Here is an 18,217-nt window from a genome sequence, read left to right on the forward strand (position 1 = left end):
GCATCTCTCTGGAATTTTAGATATTTGTTACTAAAGGGGTCGTCCACTACTCAAACAGTCCCATGTCAAAACGTATGTTTCCCCCCAGTCTCCCCTCCGATACTCACGGCGTGCCAGACATTGTTGGGTCATGCAGCAGATCTCCCTTCCTCCAGATGTCTTGTTTGTCTGAAGGATTGGAGAGTAAAGCCAGCGCTGATCGGGTGCAGGGTGCGAGTGACAAAGTCATATAAGCCCATGGAGCGCCAGTGCCGGCACCAGAAGGGACTAAAAGGTGGTGTTTTTATAAAGGGGTAACAGTGATTGAGAAGGGCTTGTCTGAGTAGTGGGCCAAACCCAAAAGGAAATGATTATGTGTCAATATAAGAAGAGCAGAAGACGAGAATGTAATACCTGAAAATCTATCACCCGTGACTGACGTTATGGACTGCCTTACTGGTCTAGTGGTATAATGCTACATTCTGCAGCGTTGTGCAGTCAGACATCATTTTATAGGAGGATGGTACATACATATGCTATATACTAAGAGCAGACCACAGACCCGGCCCCCAGCTTTACAACCAGTTGGAGCTAATCACCATTTTGGGCCCTATGATTTTTCTCACACACGTTCTGAAAAAAAAAAAAAAAAGCTGAAAGCTGTGATACCATCCAATCCTTACGAGTCTGGCTGTTTGACCCGGTTACAGCCACGCTAAGAAGCTTCATTCCTTCCTGGCCCCTCGAGGATTATACTTAGCCCGAGTCTGCTAATAACCGTGGACCTCACATAATACATGGATCTCACCTACAGATACTCTGATCAGTCACTTTCCGCTCATATCCATAGGTTCTGACAATCTACAGTACAGAGCAAAAGTTTGGACACCTTCCCATTTAAAGATTTTTCTATATTTTCATGACTATGAAAATTGTAAATTCACACTGAAGGCATCAAAACTATGAATTAACACGTGGAATTATATACTTAACAAAAAAGTGAGAACCAACTGAAAATATGTCTTATATTCTGGGTTCTTCAAAGTAGCCACCTTTTGCTTTGATGACTTCTTTGCACACTCTTGGCATTCTCTTGATGAGCTTCAAGAGGTAGTCACCGGGAATGGTTTTCACTTCACAGGTGTGCCCTGTCAGGTTTAATAAGTGGGATTTCTTGCCTTATAAATGGGGTTGGGACCATCAGTTGTGTTGTGCAGAAGTCTGGTGGATACACAGCTGAAAGTCCTACCGAATAGACAGTTAGAATTTGTATTATGGCAAGAAAAAAGCAGCTAAGTAAAGAAAAATGAGTGGCCATCATTACTTTAAGAAATAAAGGTCAGTCAGTCCGAAAAATTGGGCAAACTTTGAAAGTGTCCCCAAGTGCAGTGGCAAAAACCATCAAGCGCTACAAAAAAACTGGCTCACATGAGGACTGCCCCAGGAAAGGAAGACCAAGAGTCACCTCTGCTTCTGAGGATAAGTTTATCCGAGTCACCAGCCTCAGAAATCGCAGGTTAACAGCAGCTCAGATTAGAGACCAGGTCAATGCGACACACAAAGTTCTAGCAGCAGACACATCTCTATAACTACTGTTAAGAGGAGACTTTGTGCAGCAGGCCTTCATGTTCATGGTAAAATAGCTGCTAGGAAATCACTGCTAAGGACAGGCAACAAGCGGAAGAGACGTGGAAATATGTGCTTTGGTCTGATGAGTCCAAATTTGAGATCTTTGGTTCCGACCACAGTGTCTTTGTGCGATGCAGAAAAGGTGAACGGATGGACTCTACATGCCTGGTTCCCACCGTGAAGCATGGAGGAGGAGGTGTGATGGTGTGGGGGTGCTTTGCTGGTGACACTGTTGGGGATTTATTCAAAAGTGAAGGCATACTGAACCAGCATGGCTACCACAGCATCTTGCAGCGGCATGCTATTCCATCCGGTTTGCGTTTAGTTGGACCATCATTTATTTTTAAACTGGACAATGACCACAAACACACCTCTAGGCTGTGTAAGGGCTATTTGACCAAGAAGGAGAGTGATGGGGTGCTACGCCCGATGACCTAGCCTCCACAGTCACCATACCCGAACCCAATCGAGATGGTTTGGGGTGAGCTGGATTGCAGAGTGAAGGCAAAAGGGCCAAGTGCTAAGCATCTCTGGGAACTCCTTCAAGATTGTTGGAAGACCATTTCCGGTGACTACCTCTTGAAACTCATCAAGAGAATGACAAGAGTGTGCAAAGCAGACATCAAAGCAAAAGGTGGCTACTTTAAAGAACTTAGAATATAAGACGTATTTTCAGTTGTTTCACAATTATATTAATATTGTTAAGTATATAATTCCACATGTGTTAATTCATAGTTTTGATGCCTTCAGTGTGAATGTACAATTTTCATAGTCATGAAAATACAGAAAAATCTTTAAATGAGAAGGTGTGTCCAAACTTTTGCTCTGTACTGTATATAGTAATAAAAAACACAAAAGAGAAAAACCTACACACTGATGATTTAGGATATACAGAGCAGGATTAGAAAAGTCGGATCAACTTTTGGCACTGTGCCCCAAAGATTAATTACATGAGTAACACATCTTACGAGCGGCAGCTGCACGTTATAACGGTTGGGAACTAATATAGGGGCGTCTATACCTACATAGTGTGAAAGAGTGCGAAAGTCAGAGAAACAGACTGGGAAAGGGTCATTTCCAAGATTGGACGTTTTCACCTATACACAGGACTGGTGATTATGCAGAGATAGACAGTGAGAGAGAGAGTCAGACAGAGGGTGTCCGAGAATTTGGACGTCTTCCCCTATCCACAGGACTGACGATAACCCTGACCAGTCAGGATCTGATCGTTGGGACACAGAACAAGACTCTGAAATTCCCAGTTGGAATAAAGCAGGGGAGGAGCAGAATTTCCAATTCTGGGAATCACCCTTTGAGCAATATGGAGAATAGACAAAAACTATGTATTGAATAATGCGCACTTACTGAATATACAGGATCATATCACTGAAAACATGACTTGAGAGAGGCTCACGGTTTGAGTAGCTGGAAGGGGTGAATGAAGACAGCAGCTTTTTTACTCACATCTGGAGCGCTGCCATTTTTTAATGTCGTTATTTGGAGGATAAACTGCTGCTTTCATTAGCAGACATGTGTTGAATTATAAGCAATGAATGAAACAGTAAAAGGTTTTTCCCAAAATCAAAAGCTATTTCCTACATGATAGAGAATACCTTGCTGATTGCTGGGGATCACACTGTTGGGGTCCTTCGTGATCCCAAGTTTGGGGCTGTGGAACCCGAGAATCAGACTCTGTCTCCCTGTCGTGTATGGAGCTTGGTGCAGGCACTCGGTCTCTTCTGCATTCATTGTCATTTGGAGAAGAGAATGAATGGCGTGGAGGCTTGACATGCACACCTACCCTCCATACAACATGGGGCTGCTCTTGGGATTCAACAACCCCTCTATATCACCTGGGGTGCAAGCGGCCTTTCCAGCAATCAGTTGTCCCTTATGCGGCAAGTTGGTGATAACTTGTGATTTTGGGAATAGTCGTTTAATACATACACTAAAATACAGAAAATACATACATTATAAAAAATAAGTTCCCACAATTTAATAGTTTATGACCTTTGGTGACAATGGAAAAAAATTCCTTCCTTCCCGCCACCACTGAATTGTTGCAGCACTAACCAATCACCCTCACAATTAAATCCTAAATAATAAGCACCATTAGAGCACGTCTACACTGGGTGGATATGCTGCAGATTCTCTGTCCGGGGTTGTGGGTGGAAATATTGCAAAGTATGGGGCTTGATTTATATCTGCAGCATGTCAATTCATACTGTGGCTTCTCATGATGGATTTTACCCGTTCCAAAGCGCAGGCTGAAACCTGTGACAATTCGCTAGCGGCGCAAGCATTTTGCCCCATGTGAACATACGCCATTCCATACCCTCCGAGGAAGGAAACCAGTAAGAACTTACCACATCGCCAGCACTGGAAAACTCTTTGTTCACCAGACTCTCGAGAGACATCCAGCGCACCGGTCGGTTCTCATTGTCACCTAGACAATGGTAATCCATGGGGAAAAGGTCTCGTGATAGAGCGTTATCTGTAATCTTTACCTGGAGAGACTCGTCAATCCTGGGAAAAAGAAAACTAGCGTGAATTTAAAGGTTGGTGATAATGTATAAATGGCAATGGTTGATAAAGTGAAAGTTTATTCCATTGTGATTTTTGGGGGACATCAGGTTCAGTTTCCATTGGATTGCTAGGCAGAACAGTCTACTATGGCAGTCTACACATTAATAGCAGAAGACACGCAGTCAGCGATGTCAGCTGTGAGATCCAAACTACTTACACACAATTTCTAGCAGCAAGGTCTTTGTGGATAACTTCCCGCCTGGCCAAGTAACTCATCCCGCAGGCTATCTGAATCGCCATGTGTACAAGATCTTGCTGGGAAATAGCCTAAAGGAGGGGAAAAAAAAAATAAAAAAATATTGTAAAAAAACAGGACATCATAGTGTCAAACATACCAAGATCTATTGCTAAGAGGACAACTAGTCAGCAACTTATTCTGCCCGGTCTCCACGTCAATAAGTCGGCCTGGTGGCTGAAAAGTTAAAGAACAAAACCAAGAAGCCTCTATAGCCGAAATTCCTGAAAATATATGAATTTAACACAAAAAGCAAACCCTGATAATTAATGTCTTATAAAGCAAGGCCTCATACCCTGGTCCTTTATAATGTGATGTGATCACCGGGTGCCTCCATTCTTACATTTCTATAGAAATGGGGCAGAGTGAAGGATTTTTCATAGCTCTTATGGAAAAGAACAGTGAATTGGGACCATTTGACACCATAAAGCCGAGAACACTGGAGGGAAGTTTGTTCATTTTAGTTTTAAACTGAAGTATGTATAAAAGTTGTTCTAAGAACACAGCAAAAATACAACAGATGTAAATCCTATAGATCCACAGTAAATGTACAAGACTCGGTTCTCTGCGAGTTGTGGCGAGGAATCTGCTGTATGCCATGCACAGCAAACATCCGACAACCTATACAACAACTTGTCCACACTAGCTAGCGTGTTTTCACAGACATGAAGGTGAGGGGATAACCGACATGTTATTTTAGAGTAACAGGTAAGCAGCTGGCTACACCTGAGGTGAGAAATGTGCAATGAACACTCCGAAGAGAGAGAAAATACACAGATGTGTGAACGTTTCCATTCTCCGAAGAACATGGAGTAAAGGGGCCCTGAGAAAGAAATGTCAAAGGGCCAATTGTTCTCCAGCTCGACAGGACCCCTGCTGGTATCCCCCCCACACCTAATGGTGGAGCAACAATGGCGGCAGTCAGGGACAGTTCTTTCATGATTTCAGATTTGGAGCGAGGACCGCAAGATCGCCTTGTGCTTGTACGGGATTTTTCTTAAACATGTTGTTAAAAGGTGTCCAGCCTGTATGCCCGCAATATACTGGAAGGACATCCATTCTTGTTAAAGAGTACCTTCCATTTTTTTCACTTTGACTAGTGGCAGCGGAACAGAATTAAAAGTTTTTATGGGGGCGTGTACTTTTGCCCCTGTATGACACTGACCAATCATAAGCAGGCAACAACTTAGAAGTGCATAAGGAACTGTGATGTCATCATGGTCAAATAACCTCAAGCCCACAGGTCCCGCCACCCAAAGTGTGCAGCCTAAATAGGCACTAAAGATATATTACACAGCACAGAGGTGTGGAAATATTAACTCCATGTAATACTTCCACACTTCTGCAATTCAAGTTGCTGCCTGCTTATAATTGGTCAGCGTCAAACAGAGAGAAGTACAAGTCCCCAGAGAAAACTATCTGATAGCACCTACTTGGACTTAAAAGTTAACTAATTTGGTGCCAAATATTTGATTCCCAATATCTCAGCAACAGGGGCGAAATAAAAAAAAAAGAAAAAAAAAAAAAAAGTGGCCAAATCCACGTTTAGTAAGCTTGAAAGCTGGCGGGATCTGGCAGCTATGTAGTTGAACAAACAAGTTATTTATTGCCGCTCAGCCGCAATATCAGACAGGTGATGGGGTTGTATAAATCAAGCGATATAGTGTCCAGTATGGCTTCTCTGGAGGCCATTTATTGGGAACAGGTGTACCTGCATTACAGAGGTCCAGCCTGTTCCAACAAGTGATGTTACATTGAAAGACACTCGTGTCCCTGGCAAAGAAAATAATAGATTTTTTCAGAGATAAACTTCAGTTAACCGTTTCTGCCAAAATTCTGTCCTCAGTTGCTAGTTGTCAAGCCTTCACATGCATTAATTTACTAACAAACTAATGCGGATCTTCACAAAGAAGCTATTGAGTAGTAAGTTACAGGACCACACATCAGAAAAATCACACATTGTGATTGACTTGCCAAACGAGTATGTCCTACTAACCTTGGGGGACTCTGAAACAAGGTAAAAGGTATTGAGGGTAGAGCACCGCGCACCGTCCTAGGAGGAGGTCATAATAAGGTCCCATTACCCAAGTCACAAAGCACTCTTCAAAGTGCTGGCATCTGTAAGGTGTAGATACACCCTTGTATCCGTCGGTGTGTGGAAACGACCATCCACTACATACACTTATGACGCCACGTAGTTCGGGTCAGAAGACCTGTGGCCAGGCCGTGCTCGGACTGTGACACATGGATGAGTGAATCCAGAATTAGCACATGTATTAGACCGGGGTCACGCGAGTGTATATTCTCTCCTCCCAGAGAATGGCATCGATCATGGCAATGGCAGTCCGACCAGAGACTGATCCGAGTTTGATCAGAGCGTCAGCATAGTGTGATCAGATTCTTTCCGATGAGTAGAAGATGGAGAACAAAATGTCTCCATCTTCTCCATTGTGTGAGACAGCAGAAATCGTACTGCACGCTGTGGTTTTTTTCTAATATTGAATCAGTATGAGGAAAAAAAAAATGTATACGCTCATGTGAGCGATGCCAGAATAGCCTAAGGGTGATGACACTGCTCGGCACACATCTTTCTAGAGGTAAAGTAAACATTTAACTTTACTTTTTGTTAATGGATTTTGCAGAATCTAAACTCATACAATACTATCTCCCTTTTTTGGCAGTCTAGTGAGGTACACCTGCCAGTCAGGGGCCAAAAGGACACTTGGCCTTTATATGGCAATAGCGAGCTATGAACAAGAAAGAAGCTTCTCCTCCGCACACGTTAATCATAGGGACTGTCGACATCATGTTCTTGCATTAACACACACTTTGCTTTCCTACTAAGCAATAAGACTTCACAATGAACGTTGAATGTTGGTGTGCAGTAATTCAGAATATAGACTTTCCGAGGGCAATGGACGCTATTCTTGCCCATGAGGGACTCCGATTGAGCAATCCGGCAGTGCTAAAGAACATTATCAGAGTGGAAATATACACACATTCCTCCGGTATCTCCTGAGACTGGAGCTCATATCCTCATGTTTTCCTCTGGAAGCTGGCAACTCTGCAGCTTTTTGAGATAACCAAGCGTAACCTTTGGGATCCTCCCTGTTTTGGAGAAAACAGGGCACTGGAAGCCCGTCAGCAAAACATGCAATGGATGAACGTAGTCTCCCACTTCAGACACGTATTTCATCGCCAACATCCATCATCACCCAGAAGTGCTAAAGTGGAAAACGTTAAGGCTGTGTCCTTAAAGTCCACCAGAAAATGACCTACTGAACATTCAAGGTTTGTGCGTTAAATGCATTTTTATTTTTGCAAATTTTTTTTTTGTATAGCACAATCTATATTAAAAATAAAACATAGAATTTTGCAATTTTCACACTGCGACTACAGGCCCTTTTTAGACTCAATTTCTTTTGGTTCATGAAATAACACATGTACATTATCAATGGCCAGTTCTGGAAGCAATCCTGTTACCCATCATTGTAATCCTGCCTCTGCTGGTAATAAAATGAAAGTATGACTCCAGAAAAACCCGCAGTGGTCAGTGTTACATTTTTTTTTTTATTTTTTTTTTAAGATTACCAGGTCCAAAAATATTTGGACAGCAATGCAAGTTTGGGCATTTTAGCTGCGTACCAAACATATTTAGGATACAGTGTTATAATCAAGATGGGCTTAAAGTGCAGACTCTCAGCTTCAGTTTGAGGGAATCCACGTCCCTTTTGGAGTAAGGGTTTAGGAATTACAGCTCTAATTTACAGCTGCCTCTTTTTAAGGGACCAAAAGTAAATAGACAATTATCTTAAGAGCTCTTTATTGGGCTGCATGGGCTTTTCCCTAGACAATCCGTCAATTAAGCAGGTGATTCTAGGTGTGGCATTTGCATTTGGAAGCTGTTGCTGTGAACCCACAACGTGCAGTGCCATCAATGGAATAGAAACAGACCATCATTAGGCTGGGAAAAAAAATCCATTAGGGTGTGTTTCCACGGTCAGGAAACGCTGCGTGTTTGCCGCTGCGTAGAGCCGCAGCATCAAACACGCAGCATGTTACAGCATAGTGGAGGGGATTTCATGAAATCCCATCTCCACTATGCGTTAAAACACGCATTCGGCAGATCCGTGTAAACGAACATGTGGCGCATCTTTTCAGAACGCATCATGTCTGTTTACAATGCGGCGACGCCGCACCGTAAATTTCCCATAGACAATCATTAGATGCGGTAAAACCACATCTAATGATTAGTAACTGTGTTAATGCAGCTTACTCCGCATGTCGGCTAATTAACATATGTTGAGTTCCTGTGTCACATACTTTTACAGCAGTACGTGACAGAGAGAGAGAGAGAGAGAGAGAGAGAGAGAGAGAGAGAGAGAGAGAGAGAGAGAGAGAGAGAGAGGTTAGTGCATCCGTCCTGCTTTTTTTTTTTTTTTTTTTTTTTAATTATTAGCCCTCTGCGCGATGCCCAGCTGCTTACCGGAAGAGATGCCCCGGTTGTCACGTGGAATGAATTTCTCAAGGCCAGCTGATAGTACAGGTGACCGGCCATTAGCCACTCCCTGGCGGTGTATTGTATTTCTCATGGCCAGCTTATCGCGGTAAGTTCTGTGCATGTGACTGCCGGGAACAGGGTAATTTCCGGTCACCTGTACTCTCACGATCAGCTGGCCGTGAGAAATGCATTCGACGTGACCACCAGGGAATCTCCTCCGGTAAGCAGCTCTGCTGTGTCTGGATGTCAGGCTTAGCCTAGCATCCAGATGTAGCAGAGCTGGACTCGTCGTGGGACCTTCGTTATTTTGGACAAATGGCGGAACAGGGAGTATACTGTTGGTTTGTTTTTTTCCAGGAGATCGAGGGCTTCGCAGGAATGAGAGTATAATAAAAAGATGTTAAAACTGTGTTGTGTTTTATTTCAATATTTTATTTTGTCTGTATTTTTTTAACCATTTACAAACTTTGGATTAATAATGGATAGGTGTCTTATTGACTCCTCTCCATTATTAGCAAGGCTTAATGTCACCTTACATTAGCAAGGTGACATTAACCCTTTATTCTCCCATATCCCACTGCTACTCGGGAGTGGGAAGAGCCGGGTAAAGTTCCACAATTGGCGCATCTTTGGATGAGCCAATTGTGGGGCTGCTGCAGGCTGATATTTTTAGGCTGGTGAGGGCCAAAATGCATGGGCCTTGTCAGTCTTTTAATACCAGGCCGCAGCAGTCTGCTTCATCTGGCTGGTTATCAAAAATAGGCGGGACCCCACGCCATTTTTTTTTTCGAGGGGATCCCCCCATTTTTGATAACCAGCCAAGATAAGCAGACTGCTGCAGCCTGGTATTAGCAGGCTGGTAAGGTTCATGGATATTGGATCCCTCTATTTTTGATAACCAGCCCAGATAAGGGGTTAAAATATACTTACTCTTTGTAGCATATTCAGACTCATAATGAGAATTAAGTAGATAATTCTCTTCCTTTGGTTTGGCAGTAAAACTAGAGGCATTGCAGCAAAAAAATGTATTTGCAAACAGGAAATCCCTTTTTTTTTTCCTTCCCAGAAGGCAACTTTCAATCAGCTTTATTTCAAGTGACAAAAAAAAAGCATAAAAAAAACGCATGAAAAACGCAGGTGACCTGCCAGTGACCTCAGGTGCAGATTTTACCTGTGTCAAATCCTGATGCAATCCTGACCGTGGAAACATACCCTTAGAAACATAGCAGAAATGTTAGTAGTGGCCAAATAAACGGTTTGGTACACTCTGCAAAAAGAAAAAAAAGCAAAAAAAAAAGCACACTGGCGAGGTGAATGATCGCAGAATCTTCTCCATGGTGAAGAAAAACCCTTTTCATAGCATCCACCCAAGTGATGAACACTCTCCAGGAGGTAGGTGCTTCAGTATCCAATTCTACCATAAAGAGAAGACTTCATAAAAGCAAATACAAAGGGATCACCTTAGAGAATAGAAAGGCCAGATTAGACTTTGCCAAAAAACACACATCTAAAGAAGTCAGACAATTGACCTGTACCAGAATGATGGGAAGAAGAAAGTGTGGAGAAGGCTTGGAAGGGATCATGATTAGCGAATGTGCTCGGATATGTTCGAGTCCCTGATGCTGCATATCTCACGGCTGTTCCACACCCGCACCACATGAAGGAATTGCCTAACAGACACGCAGTCCCTGCATGCTTTGTGGCTGTCGAACAGCAGCGAGACATGCGGCCATGGGGACTCGATTACATTTTTTGAACACGCCGAAGACACTCTGTTAGCACCCGAGCATGCCCAGATAACACCTTATCCGAGCACATTAGTTCATCACTACTCAAGATTCAGATCTGCATGCGCAGATCGAGATTTCGGCTCAGTAAATGTTTCACCAAGCCAAAATCTCGATCTGAGCATGCGCCACACCCGGAGCCATTTTATTGAAGTCCTGCACACAGGACGCCAACTTGCACTGCGCGCGCGCCGCCCACACAGTGATGGCGGTGGCACAGAGGTTTAAAAAGGAGGCAGGTCACTGAATAATCAGTGACCTGTACAAGAAGCCGAGGAGGCCCCGAAGGAGAGAAGACATTTTAGGAAAACTTCACAAGGTGAGCATTCAACAACTACGGAGCAGTTCCCTTTACATCAGGTATCATACAAATCAGCATCACAGGGCCCTTATGTCCATGCCTTTAGTTTATAGGGCTAAATCCTGCTGACAGGTTCTTTTTTAAGGCAGAAAGACCAAACACCCAATGTTTGGCGATTTCCATGACTTCCAGACTTCAGGCAGTAATTGCCTGCAAATGATTCTTCTACAAAGTATTAAAAATGAACATTTCATATATGGTAAAGTTAATTTGTCCAATTACTTTTGAGCCCCATTAAATGAGGCTCTGTAGAAAAATGATTGCAATTCCTAAAAGTTTCACAAGATATTTTTGTTCAACCCGTTAAAATAAAAAATAGTGGCATGAAGAGCCCAAATCACAATGATCTGTCACTGTCCTATTATTTCCGGACCTAACTGTCTATAAAGCAAATAAAGGCAACAATACACAGTGTCAAAGTTAATATAGACCACTGTGTCAGTGCAGAAGGATTAGTCCAAAAGGTTTAGTGCATTAAGGCATATAGAGAAAAAAAACACACCAAAAAGGAACCAGTGTAATAATAACAGATATAACTATTGAATTATTAAAAATTTGTACAGAGCTTATAGGATGATGAACAGTGATAACCAGACAAGATGGAGCCGCAGGTCGGAGGAACAGAAAGTAAAGGAAGGCACATCAGCCGAAACACGCGTTGGGGCGGTGGCACGCAGGTCTCCGGTATCAATACAACCATCTACATGTTCTACATGCTCTGCCTTCGCTATCTTTATACACATGTTCATCTACAAACATCTATCTTTATACACATGTTCATCTACATACATCTATGCTCACTGACGGGTTCACTTTTTTTTCTTGATGTATTAGGTACTTACATTACTAAACATGTGAACCATCATTCATTATTCAGGCATATTCGAACTTGCTATCTGTACCTCCGACCTGCGGTTCCATCTCTTCTGGTCATCACCCTATAAGCTCTGCACAAATTTATAATGATTCTATAAATTTAGACCTGTTATTATTACACTATGGGTCCTTTTTGGGGCGTTTTTTTCGCTACATGCTTTAATTTGTATATAAACCTGCCACCAATTCATTTCTTTTAAACCAAACTGGCAACACAAGAACCCGACTGACTAAGGGTCATTTTCAGATGGCAGCTTTCCTTTAAGTGGACCTGACGGACAATTGGCAGCACTATCGCCATGATCTCCCTGGTGCTTACACAAAGGCCGCGTTCCTGCGGCACGTCCCGGTAGATGCATCCGATGGTTTACATTCTTCAGCTTTATGCTAACAGAGCTGATGTAAAGATAACTACACACACATTAGTCATGGCGCGGATCTGTGCAGCATGAAGAATATTCCTCAGAGACGTAATTAATTTCTAAGAAATTACAGGGTCAAAATACGATCTGCAAGAATGTCGCGTGAAGAATGTCTACATCCAGGTGTGTGCTCAGCTTCTAGGCAGCGGGACCCAATATATGGCTGTCCTCCAGCAACAGCTCACGAGGAACAGCCCGCGGCTGCAGGCCTCATCACCAGCGCCAGACAGCAACCTGCCGGGACTACTGTGGATATGCAGGACCGAACAGTCCTTGGTGTATATGCCAACAAAGACCGAGCTGACCGCTGCACCCAATACTGCCAAGCACATCCTGCCGCCTCCGGACGTATGTCCAAGCCGTTCTGGAGGCTTCACAGACCAAGGTCAGAATCAGTCTTATCCTCTGGGTCTCTCCACATCATGAATGAAATTGTGAAAAGTATATCTGCACATGTTACAGACATGAGCACTTAAAGGGAATCTGTCACCACGTTTTGCTTCCTCACCTAAGAGCAGCAAAATACCGGGGCAGAGACCCTGATTCCAGCAATGTGTCACTTACTGGGCTGCTTGCTGTCATTTTGATAAAATCCCTGTTTTAGGAATGCGGAGCTGTGTATAACCCTGTCCACACCACTGATTGACGGCTTTCTGGGCACACTGTGCATAGGCAGAAAGCCACCAATCAGTGGTGGAGGCAGGGTTAGACAGAGCTCAGGAATAACAGCAGGTTTACTAGTCATCTAGTGATAAAATCTCTAAATACAGCAAGTAGCCCAGTAAGTGACACATTGCTAGAATCAGGGTCTCACAGATCAGGTGGCAAAAACCTTGTGACAGATTCCTATAAGAGCTGCAATATAAAGATGGGCAGAACCTAAATATATATATATATATATATATATATATATATATATATATATATATATATATATATATATATATATATATATATATATATATATATACACTCACCGGCCACTTTATTAGGTACACCATGCTAGTAACGGGTTGGACCCCCTTTTGCCTTCAGAACTGCCTCAATTCTTCGTGGCATAGATTCAACAAGGTGCTGGAAGCATTCCTCAGAGATTTTGGTCCATATTGACATGATGGCATCACACAGTTGCCGCAGATTTGTCGGCTGCACATCCCAAAGATGCTCCATACAAGGCAGGATGGATCCATGCTTTCATGTTGTTTACGCCAAATTCTGACCCTACCATCCGAATGTCGCAGCAGAAATCGAGACTCATCAGACCAAGCAACGTTTTTCCAATCTTCTACTGTCCAATTTCGATGAGCTTGTACAAATTGTAGCCTCAGTTTCCTGTTCTTAGCTGAAAGGAGTGGTACCCGGTGTGGTCTTCTGCTGCTGTAGCCCATCTGCCTCAAAGTTCGACGCACTGTGCGTTCAGAGATGCTCTTAGGCCTACCTTGGTTGTAACGGGTGGCGATTTGAGTCACTGTTGCCTTTCTATCAGCTCGAACCAGTCTGCCCATTCTCCTCTGACCTCTGGCATCAACAAGGCATTTCCGCCCACAGAACTGCCGCTCACTGGATTTTTTTTCTTTTTCGGACCATTCTCTGTAAACCCTAGAGATGGTTGTGCGTGAAAATCCCAGTAGATCAGCAGTTTCTGAAATACTCAGACCAGCCCTTCTGGCACCAACAACCATGCCACGTTCAAAGGCACTCAAATCACCTTTCTTCCCCATACTGATGCTCGGTTTGAACTGCAGGAGATTGTCTTGACCATGTCTACATGCCTAAATGCACTGAGTTGCCGCCATGTGATTGGCTGATCAGAAATTAAGTGTTAACAAGAAGTTGGACAGGTGTACCTAATAAAGTGGCCAGTGAGTGTATGTATATATATATATATATATATATATATATATATATATATATATATATATATATATATATATATATATATATATATATATATACTGGGTGCTACACAAAAATTCAGGACTGTTAAAACATAAAATGGTGTGTGAACAAATTAAAGTTTATTGTATCTCAATAACGACACACTGTGCATACATACTAAAGACACTGCTGGCCACACGAGCCCTACTGTAGCCGGTCCCGGCCAGAGAGGGTGTACGGAGCACATGTAGACCTGGAGCTTGGCACAGCGGGTACACTTTGGACTCGGCATACTGGTGCTTTCTCCATGTAGAGGTAGCAGTGCCCATGTGGGAAGGGATCGTCAGTCAATCAAATGATTTAATCCATGGGCTGACACTTTCTTTATGGGTTAAGCTTTGGGAATAGTTTTGTGACGTTCACAGTTTCATAATATGGGAAAATCTGTCATATAAATTAAAATAAAGGCCCACGGGGAAAAAACAAAACCTGTCCAGGTTCACGGAGAGCGATCCATAGAGCGTGAATTCCTGCTCAGGCACGCCAATGAACTTACTAATACATGAGCGAGATTACTGTGCACTACACGAGAACTCGCAGCTTTCCTCAGAATAGGAGGAAAACATGAAGACGACGCTCCATAGACTACAGCGATACATGTGCTGACCGCAGGAAAGCGAGGACCGGCACATTCACACCATCATCAGCAGTGCCGACCACTCCGGGAGGAGAAGGTAGCACACTACTCCGTGAAAATGAGAAACTTTGTGATATGGTATCATATACTATTCATTTCTGCAGGAAAATAAATAAAATGACCGATACTCACTAAAGCAAAATATATATAACAGGTCTTCACTAAGATATCAGATAAAAGGGAAATGTGATGGGATTATTCTGATACAAGGATCATTACTAAACAAGCCAGGCACTTGTGGATACAGATACTACCATCCGGCTCAATAATAGAGTATGTGGGAAACTACCGTACATTGCTTTCCGGTGGAAATAAAGAAACTGCCTGGAAGAGTCAGGACATTAGGGACACAAGACCAAAGCAGGTGAATTTGTAACATGAGCACAGGAAATTCTGCATTTCCTGCACTGTCTGACCGTGTTTACCTCCATAGACCACATAGTAATAGGGACAATGGTCAGGAAGCGCGGTGTTTGTTTGCACATTGTATCGGACACATGACATTCTCTCCTGTCTCTGCCGCACAACACTGCGCTGTATCAAAGACGCCTTCAGCGGCTCCGAGCACTGAACATGATGTGGCCAAGACACCAGGCAGATTTGTTCCTGGTGCAGAGTTAGCAGAACAAGGCACAAACCAGGACACAGGGCTCTGCTGGATGAATAAAGCAGAGCAGCAAGGTGGCGTGTGTACCACGTGTGTGTAAAATAAACAGTTTTGCAGAAACATTTCAGCAATTAATTTGTAGATTTCACAATGTATTTAACACAATTACAAACAAAGCACATTTTAAACAATTTGCTGTATTAAATGTTCCTGTGCTAAGATAATCTTACAAATGTGCCCCTGCTATGTACAGTGTAATGGCTGTGCCTGACCATACAGAGCTGCTCCAGTTCATGGCACATACCTCAGCTACTGGCCATGGGGGCAAGCATCAGTCAGTTATGATAAGTGAGTATATGGGCAAAACAGCAGGGGCTTGCAGCTGCTGCTTTCTCTTGTAATACCTTTCCCTGCCTGCCAAACATGAGTGACTGTTTCTTCCCTGTCTCTAGCCCTCTGAGGTCATCAAAAATCAAGTCAGTGACGTAGATGCACCAGTGGCCACTGAGCTTATAGGTCACTGACTTTATTTATGATGAGCTCACAGGACTGGTCATGCAACAAACACTCACTCATGTGATAAAACAGGCAGGGAAATGTGTTACTTTAGAAAGCAGCAGCTGCATTCCCCTGCTGTTTCATCTGTATACTCACTTATCAAAAGTGTTATATGCTTCCCTCTGGCCAGGAGCTGTGGCATGTGCATGACCATGAACTGCATCAGCTCCGCATGGTTGGACGCAGCAATGATTAGTACATAGTAGGGGCAACATTTATAAGATAACAGCACAGGAATTATTATTATTTATTTTTATTTAACACATCCAGTTGTGGAATTTATTATTATTCCAAGAACTAATAATTAAAGTGCACTTTGTTTATGGCACAGTCCCTTTAAAATCTGCAGCATAAATTAAAAGACAGTGAATGTCAAATCTGCACACAGCGGATCAATTTATGCTCGCAAATTCTGACAGTGTGACGATTATGAAGACGCGGTCACTGATGTTGATACCTGTGGGTTGTTGGCCTCCACCAGCTTACACTGCCGCAGGAACAGCTTCAGATTCCCCCAGTTCATAAAAGGCAGCAACACCATTGGTTTTTCACCATCTTCTATACAGACATGACCGATAGGGAGAAGATTCCTACAAAATCAAAAGGTGATAATTTTGAAAAAAATCTTCTGTGCAAGTCATTTCAGTGTTTAACTTTGAAATTTAAAAACATTTAAAAAATAAATAAAAAAAGTTACAAAAACGAACCCCACATACAGAGATGAAAGCTTTCCTACATCCATGATCTCTTTGTTATTACTAAACTTTCCTTCCTCGCCATCACCGAAACCTGGCTCACCCCTTCTGACACAGCCTCCCCTGCTGCACTCTCTTACGGTGGCTTCCACCTTTCTCATACCCCCCGCCGCAGCAGCAAACATGGCGGAGGAGTTGGTTTTCTCCTGTCAGATAACTGCTCCTTCAACCCAATCCCACTTCCACCCTCTGTTACCCTCCCTTCCTTTGAGGTGCACTCTGTGCGCATCTACTCCCCTTCCAGCTGGCTGTCATTTACCGCCCCCCAGGGCCAGCCACCACCTTCTTTGACCACTTCACCACCTGGCTACTTCATTTCCTTTCCGCGGACATCCCCACTATCATCATGGGCGACTTCAACATCCCCATTGACACTTCCCTCTCAGCTGCCACTAAACTTCTATCTCTCACTTCCTCATTCAGCCTCACTCAATGGTCTTCTGCAGCCACTCACAAAGATGGTCACACACTGGACCTCATCTTCACCCGCCTCTGCTCCCTATCTAACCTCTCTAACTCACCTCTGCCTCTCTCTGACCACAACCTTCTCACATTCTCTTCCCTCTCCACTCCATGTCTACAATCCCCACCCCACAAACTTTCACACCCTCGCAGAAATCTTAAACATCTTGGCCTACATTCATTCTCTGAATCCCTCCTCCCTCTCACAGACATACGTTCTTTACACAATGCGGATGACGCTGCCGCTCTATATAACACCACAATAGCTGTAGCTCTGGAATCTGCTGCCCCACTTACACATACCAAAGCTCGCAAAATCAACAGACAGCCCTGGCACACCAGCCTGACCAAAGAACTGAGGCGAGCTTCCAGGGCTGCTGAGCGCAGATGGAAAAGATACCACTCCAACGAGCACTTCATTGCATTCAAACAGTCCCTCACTACTTTCAAGACCACACTCGCCACAGCTAAACAAATCTACTTCTCATCTCTAATATCCTCCCTGTCTCACAACCCTAAACAGTTATTCAACACTTTCAATTCTCTCCTCCGTCCCCCAGCACCTCCTCCCTCCCCACTTATCTCAGCTGAAGACTTTGCCTCATTTTTCAAGCAGAAGATTGATAACATCAGACAGTTTTGGTCAACAAACCCCAGAGCCCTTCCTCCCGACATCCCAGCCCTCCAACTCCAAAACCAACTTCTCCACCATTACAGAAGATCAACTCTCCACTCTACTCTCAAGATCGCATCTCATCACCTGTGCACTTGACCCTCTCCCATCCCACTTCATCCCAAACCTCACCTAAGTCTTCATCCCAACCCTAACCCATCTCTTCAACCTATCACTAACAACTGGTGTTTTCCCCTCAAGCTTTAAACAT

At 43.5% G+C, this 18,217-nt stretch overlaps 1 protein-coding gene across 3 annotated transcripts in view; it reads right to left on the reverse strand.

Annotated features, from left to right (window-relative positions):
- RYK (receptor like tyrosine kinase) overlaps positions 1-18,217 on the reverse strand; it is a 128,323-nt gene that overhangs the window by 13,351 nt on the left and 96,755 nt on the right. For all 3 annotated transcript variants that reach the window (XM_077291274.1, XM_077291275.1, XM_077291276.1), the window contains 3 exons: positions 16,574-16,706; positions 4,352-4,461; positions 3,975-4,134 (listed from right to left, as the gene is read on the reverse strand). In XM_077291274.1, coding sequence (XP_077147389.1) covers positions 3,975-4,134; positions 4,352-4,461; positions 16,574-16,706 — 403 coding nt within the window. The remainder of the gene's footprint in view (positions 1-3,974; positions 4,135-4,351; positions 4,462-16,573; positions 16,707-18,217) is intronic.

This window comes from Ranitomeya variabilis, chromosome 2, assembly GCF_051348905.1.
Source record: "Ranitomeya variabilis isolate aRanVar5 chromosome 2, aRanVar5.hap1, whole genome shotgun sequence".
NCBI classification, from domain to species: Eukaryota; Metazoa; Chordata; class Amphibia; order Anura; family Dendrobatidae; genus Ranitomeya; species Ranitomeya variabilis.